Below are 7,659 nucleotides of genomic sequence, written 5' to 3'. Positions count from 1 at the left end.
CATAGATATATAACTAAGGGATAAATACATTTACCTCCCCTCTAGTTTCTGACACATCCACTTCTACCCCTATGGTTTAAAAATTGACAAAGACATCCCCTCTAGTTTCGTTTTGTTATAAGTATCTCCCTTCCGTCAACTTGCCGTTACGTTAACCCGACGGAACCGTAGAAAGTAACCATAGTTAATATTGTATGGATCAAAATACCCCTGTATCTGTGTTCTCTGAAACACCACCCCCTCCAAATCCTCCACCACCACCAACACCACCCCCGGCACCACCTCCTACACCACCACCCGCGCCGAATCCGCCACCCTGTCCAGACCCACGACCAACTCCACCACTGCCCCTCCACCGCCACCCCCAATGCCTCCTCCTGCACCACCTCCTACACCACCACCCGCACCAAATCCTCCACCCTGCCCGGATCCACCACCAACACCACCTCCTCCACCCCCTCCAAATGCTCCACCACCACCCACACCACCCCCGGTGCCACCTCCTACACCACCACCCGCACCGAATCCACCACCGTGTCCTGACCCACCACCAACTCCACCACCACCACCACCTCCCAAACCACCGCCAGCACCACCACCACCGACTCCACCACCCGCACCAAATCCAGTTCCGTCGATAAAAAACCCAAAGATAAAAAACTCAACTGTTGTTTTCTTCATTTCCAGTCAGTCAACTTAAAACAGAGGGCAAATGGGTCATTTCACGTGCGCTGTTTGCACCGTCCAGTGAAAAAAACCCAACGAAACTAGAGGGGATGTCTTTGTCAATTTTTAAACCATAGGGGTAGAAGTGGATATGTCAGAAACTAGAGGGGAGGTAAATGTATTTATCCCTATAACTAACGGATATTTTATATGGTGTACGCCCTTATAGTCCCGTATTTTTAAAGAAGTATTGTACGGACCACATCATAGGATGATCCAAACCGTCCATGTGATGGGTCATAACGTAAATAGGTTGTGCCCAAAAAATCATTTGATTCCAACCATCACATCTACGGAAGAACTGCATATTATGGAAACCTCTATAGATCGGGCTAGGATCATCCTAAGGAAATGATTATTGGGGTAAACCTATTTACGTTGTGTTCTATCACATGAACAGTTTGGATCCTCCTATGATGTGGTCCGTACAGTACTTTTTTAAAAATACAGGGCTATAAGGGCTTAAGCTGTGTTAGGGGGGCTTCTTGTGAAACAACAAATTACACCAAAAGCTTAAGCTGTGTTAGGAGATGAAGTTATTTAATGTTTTATACTTTTAACAATCTTGGGAAGGTGACCACTACAGGGTTTTGCTAGATCAAATCTCCTTCCAACATCTTCTAATATCTGTGGCTGAGTACATACAGAAGATAGGGAGAACTTTAGCTTAAGAAATGACTAAAGATAGAATCTTAGCATAGGAAGAGGATCCACTGGATTCTTAAACGTTGGAGCATTCCTCTCTTTCCAGAGCACACAGATAGAAACCAACATAACGAACTTCCAAATGAATCTTCCCTTACTAGACCACAGCACAAAAAATCAGGTTTCTGATATGAGATGAAAAAACCCAAGAAATCCCGAATAAGTTCAAAACTTTGGCCCAACCTTCTCTAGCATACGTGCGTTGGATGAACATATGGCCCACTGACTCACCCAGCCCCACTCATGGGGCATAGTTATTGGCTATGAGCATTTGGCAATGACGGAGGTCGTCTACGGTCAGGATCCTCCACAAGCAAGTTGTCCATCCCAAAGCCCAAACTCTATTTTGAACTGGGATGAACCAGGGGGATAACTTTAACGAGAAAGGTGTTGAAGATCCAAACCCTTCTGTCACTTCTTTTCTTCCCAATGTAGTGAGGCGCTACCAAATGCATGAGAGAGGCAACCCAATCCACTTCTCTGCCAAAAAAGTTCCTTCTGAATTCAATATTCTAAGATATTCTCTCCTCTAAGAAAGCAATCCAGGACAAAACGCTTTACCCATAGATGCCACTCTAAAGAGATGAGGGAATAACACCATTAGAGGCTCATGAGTACACCATTTATCACTTTAGAACTTCACTATCTCCATTATAAACCCTTTATATCATACCTTCTTTAAATTTAAATTCCTGCCTCAAAATATCCCTCGAAATGGTGACTGCATTCTGTCTAAAATCTTCATTTGATGTCCACTTCCAAGGTTTTTTATATGCTCTCAATGCATCATAACCTATATCATTCTTAATGAAGGGATAGTTCTAAAAGGAAAATACTCAGCCTTCTGAACAAGCACAAACATGACCCGTTGATTTATGTACAAAATGATCGAGTCCGTTGATCTAGCGAGTCACCGTTGTGCTGGTCCAATTTTGATCAAATGATCCTAGACCCTTGATCCAGGATGATAAATGGCAAGCTCTTTTTTTCGAATTTTGCCGTTTTTTCTTGATTGGCCATCTGGTTGGCAGCGGTTAGGAGTGCCAATATCAAAACAAGAGTGTGGATTATGGTAATTGAGGCCATTGATCTAGCCCAGACACCCCGGTCCCACCATGATTTAATGATCCTATCCTAACGACAGAAAAAGGGGTAAAGATGCTTAATTTTTGTTGGTCAATTGGATTTCCATTAGCAGTGGACTAGACCCAATATACAAGCATAGTGGTGGACCCACAAAATCAATGACCCAGATTCCGTGTACAGTGGGCAATCCCGAATGAAGTAATCCCATGGATAGTGTTAAACTTGTTTAAGCAAGCATAGCATTATCTCTGCATTTATTGCAGGAGTGAATATTCTCTATTTCTCTTAAAATACTCTTTTATGGGAGAGAGGTAATGATAATGCTGCTTCGCTTGCCAACAAAGGCATTTTTAGCGTAAAGTCTAATGAACTGAGACCGTTCTTAGTGCAAGATAATATATTGAAGAATTTCATCAATGTTGGCCCAACAAACATGTTGCATATTCCTACATTTTATATGACAACATAAATTTAATATTGCCACCCATAAATTTTTATAAACAGCACGCATGTTGATTTGTCCTATTTGATTATTTAGGGGTTGCTGATAACTGCCCCCAATTTTACCATGAACGCTACCTTTTGGCGGTTTCCAATCTAATGTTGCAAAACTTCGCATTTTTTCCGAAAAATGTATTATTCACATTTTTTTTTTAATAAAACTTTAATCCTTTGGAAATTTTAAAACATTCATTTTGGTTAAATTTTTAAATAGCATTTTTAAAAAATTGCAGAATGGATGGGGATATTGTTAACGCCAATTTCCGGTTTTAAGATCGTGCGGTCGGTAGATATCGTAATTAGAAATCAATGTTTACATTCAACAAATTAGATAGAAAAAATAACAAAAGGTAATGAACTCGACTAGAAGACATAGGAAAAAATGGAGATAGAGATCTAAGAACTCGCACCGGAGAGAGCTCTTTTCTCCACCTTTAGAATTCTCGCGAATGTTTATGTTCTTTTCCCCCTGTCTGAGCGGGAGAGTCCTCTTTTTAAAGGGGATCATACATATTACATTGGTGTAAGACCTATGTGTCCCTTCCCAATTGGTCAGGAAGTTAACAGAACCCTCTTCTGTGTATACACGAGTTGAAGCTTAACGCCTCCATCACATGGTCGTGAGATCCGATCTCTAACGACTACAGCTGACGTGGCGAGGGAGATCGTAGGGTTCTTTATTGAAGGAAAGTGAAGGGTGATCTATTACAAACCATTGGATCGTCTTTTGACACGTGTCCAAATCATGAAGGACAAGCCCCAATTTTTACCCCTAATAGATATCTATCCCATCAGGATTTGTTTTTTGCTTCCTATTTATTTGCTCCTTTCCTTTATATTTGTCATTTTCTTTTCAATTAGGCTCCGTCTGGTTTCTTTCCCCTAAACGGAAATAAACGAAACAAATGTAACCTATCAATTTCTTTTCAACCCGCAGGAGGCAACCAGGAGGCAACCAAACAGAGACTTAGGGGCTGTTTGGATACGTGGATTTTAGAATCCAGGTTTTTAGTTTGAAAACAGTGTAATAGAGGATTTATGATCAAGCTGCTATATGTTGTCTTGACAGCGTTTCAAGGATTTTAAGTGAGAAATTCAAGTTTTAAAAATCTCTCTTGCTAAGATTTTAGAAATCTTGCATCCTAAGATTTCTAAAAAACCTGGAATATGGGAGGATCTGCTACTCTCTTGCTGACGGAAAGAAGGGCGATAAGTAAAAAATAGTCAAAAACGACGGTTGATCCGCTTCTTCTCTTGTCTCTTAGCTACAATTCTGAAGAAATCCCGGATTCTAAAATCCTTGTATCCAAACGGCCCCTGGCTCTTCTTGTGTTAACATCCTACGGTCTTGGGTGAAATTTAAGACATGTTGCACTTACATCTAGTTTTGGATTAAATAAATAAATATTAATAGATTATCTGAACTAAACAATAGCTTTAAAAAATCTAATTCAATCATATGTTGATAAGCTCCGAGTGCCTCATAGGAACTAAAAATAGGATTCTTTCTGTCTTGGTGGTGAATGGTCCATGTTGAGACTCTTTTGATTATATGACTACTCTGTATAAGAGGCTTAAAATATTTTTAATTTGAGGAAACGGATTGTAATTTAATTAGTTTTTTTGTCATTCTTATTTTTTTGGGCATTTTTCTATCCTCTATTTTTTTTTCAGAGCTAGAGATGTTTTATAGCTAGGGGTGTAAATGAATATTCAAAAATTCGATTACCGTCCGCATCCGTATCCGTTTAAAGCGAATATTATCCGGATCCGTTTCAAGCGGATATTATCCAAATCCGTTTATGAGATATCCGGCTCTTAGCGGATGCGAATCTGGTAAATGGTATATCCGATCCATCTAACATCCGAATCCGAGAAGTAAATCATTTTTATTTATTATTAATAATATCATTAATATTTAATTTTAGTAATGACACACTATCTTTTGTTTCTAAAAGAAAAGTGAATTTTCTTTAAAAAAAAAACAAAAACAAAAAGTGTTTTGGGTAGGAAATGAAGTAATCTTTCATTTTAAGGGCATTCTTGGAGTTTGACATGGCTTCTTTATAAAGCAACAAATGTGGGCTGTAGGATGAAAGAGACAAATGGATGATGGTGATTGAAAGATGTCACAGTTTCTAGAAAATTCTAATGCAAAAACGCCATCTAGGTCATTGATGGTAAATGGATGGCTCAGATCAATTTTTCAACTTAGAGTTATGTAAAAACCCAAAATGCAATTAAAAGAAGGGACTTCTAAGGTTTGCAAGGAGAAGCAAGAGAGAGGAGAAGGGAGAAAGCTGAGACACCATCTTCGGCATTCCTTGGTGCCTCCAACCCAACCAAAATCCACCGCTGCCCCTCTCCACCTTCTCACAGCCACCTCCATCACCACTAGACACCTCCATCTCTAACCCAATCCCATCTCCATCCCCATTTATCTTCATTTTCCACAATCAGCACTCTCACTGCCCCTGTTCAAAATAGCTCAAACCAATTCCATCATATACAAAAAGAAAAAAAAAAAAAAAAAGCAAAAACAAAAACCTAAAGACTACTACCAACACCATCATCCATCCCCAAAGCCTCTCTCTCTCTCTGCCTTTGTTTTAAAAAGAAGAAGAGGATCTCATATATTTTAGGGTTTGAGAGTTAATTTTGTGAAGAGAAGGTAGAGGCCTGGTTTTAGGGTTTGGAAAATTCATTTGTGGAGTAAGAAGAAGAAAGATAAAGTGCTTCAATAAAATGTTCGAATTTACCGGATAAACGGATACGGATAATATCCGAATTCGAACAATATCTGGCGGATATGAATTTGGTAATAGATATTAAATATCCGTCTAATTCGAATCCGAATCCGAATTCAGATAATATATACTGTAATCGAATTCGGATATAGCCATACCCGATTCGAATTCGATCCGTTTACACCCCTATTTATAGCTATGACTGAGGTGGGCCCAACACTCCGGTGGGCCCAACACTTAGATGATCCCAATTTGACTTGCATAATTTTTTTAGAAAGGTTTGGAAAGGAAAACCTTTTCCCGAATTCCCTATCACACATGAAAAGATTGACATGAAAACACGTTTCATGTTTTGTTTAGTCCTTTAGCGAAACCTTCAACCATATTATCTCCCTCTAAATCTTAAAAAGGGCACCAAAAAAATAATAAAAAATTCAAGCTAGTGTTTGAATACGATGGGCCCACAACATCATTTCATTTTTTTTAATAACGGCACTCCTTTCTTAATTACATTTTATTAGTTAGCAGTTAAAGGCTGTTAATAACACTATTCCCCCAAAGAGATTAAAAAAGTGGGGAGTGGTATTATAAAAACATTTGGAGATGTATGTAGAGAAGTTTAGAATAAATGTTGTGTTGGAAAGGCAATCGGTTTCCTGTTGAATTCAAAGCTTTTAATGCTTTTTTCTTCTTTCTTCGTTTCTTTTGGCTTACAAAACTTGGGAATATTTTGGACTTTAACAAGATGGGGACTATTCATTTCTAACTTACCAAGATGGGAATATTTTGGATCACAAAACTTTACTATACGGATAAAATCTCACAAAAACAGTGAATTAATTCATCACACCTCATTTTCATCACACCCCTTTTCTGTTAAGTCACACCCCTTCTCATTCCCTATTATGAGAGGGGTGAAAGTGACCAAAAGATTAGGTGCCGTAATATCAGTTCCCTGTGTTAGAAAACCCACCTCTCCTTTTTGATATTTACATCCCTGCTTTGTTTCTTTTTTGAGAAGTTTTTTCTACCTAGAGAAATGCCCAACTCACAACAATACCCTGTAGGATAATTCCCACCCCTTGTAACGCTTTTTGAGATCAAATCAGGCTAAAAGAGGTGCGAGTTATCCTAAAGGTATCATCACCCAACAAATATAACATCTTTTTTTAACCAATAAAAAACACTAAATTCCATTTTTATAATTTACAAACAACAGACTTGAAAAAAAAAAAAAAAAAAAAGTGTCACAGATTTTACAAAACAGTAAAAAAGAGAGATCTAGGGTAAAAACCTATTAACATCATCTTCCCTAGCTTTGGAAGCTCCTTCCGTCTCAATTCCACCAACAGAACTCTCTGGAAACCCGCCACATCTCTGACACCGACCGACCACAAGAATCTGACGGCAGGAAGGGCACGATGAGTGGGACCCAAGCCACGTGTCAATACAAGGAACATGGAATCCATGACCACAATGAGGAAGAACACGGATCTCGTCACCGTCAACGAATTCCGTCAGACATATAGCACAATCCGCGAGTTTTCCGTTAACGGCGCCGTTATAAGAGAGTTTTGGAAGGGAACGGAGGATTTTCTTCTTTAGACCTTTGTTGGCCGGAATCTGTGCAGGAGGATTGCCGGCGCCGGAGGTATATCGCCGGATCCAGGCGCATCGGGCTACGAGAGCGAGTCCGACTACGCAGATTAGGGCACAGAGGAGAGCGGCGAGGATCACGACTACATCGGAGTCTACGGTTGGGGGTTCCGGTGGCGGAGCCGCCTTTCTGGCGGCATCCTGGAGAAATCTTACCGGAGAAGGCATCAGAGAGAGAGAGAGAGAGGGGGGAGAAGGGTTTGGTGGGTTTGGAGGTTTTGGGGGTTTTGGGGGTTTT

At 39.9% G+C, this 7,659-nt stretch overlaps 1 protein-coding gene across 1 annotated transcript; it reads right to left on the bottom strand.

Annotated features, from left to right (window-relative positions):
* Positions 1 to 5,104: 5,104 nt before the first annotated feature.
* Positions 5,105 to 7,659, bottom strand: LOC143886720 (RING-H2 finger protein ATL8-like). Its single transcript, XM_077390819.1, has 2 exons — positions 7,060 to 7,659; positions 5,105 to 5,492 (listed from the first exon to the last, which is right to left on the bottom strand). Exons 1-2 carry the CDS (start codon positions 7,587 to 7,589, stop codon positions 5,462 to 5,464), a joined length of 561 nt encoding a protein of 186 aa, XP_077246934.1. The 5' UTR covers positions 7,590 to 7,659; the 3' UTR covers positions 5,105 to 5,461.

This window comes from Tasmannia lanceolata, unplaced genomic scaffold (genome assembly GCF_043159265.1).
Source record: "Tasmannia lanceolata isolate RefF3 unplaced genomic scaffold, GAP_Taslan_0.1 ptg000011l, whole genome shotgun sequence".
Classification (NCBI taxonomy): Eukaryota; Viridiplantae; Streptophyta; class Magnoliopsida; order Canellales; family Winteraceae; genus Tasmannia; species Tasmannia lanceolata.
The sequence above is the reverse complement of the archived record's forward strand: the minus strand, read 5'-3'. Positions and strand labels throughout refer to the sequence as shown.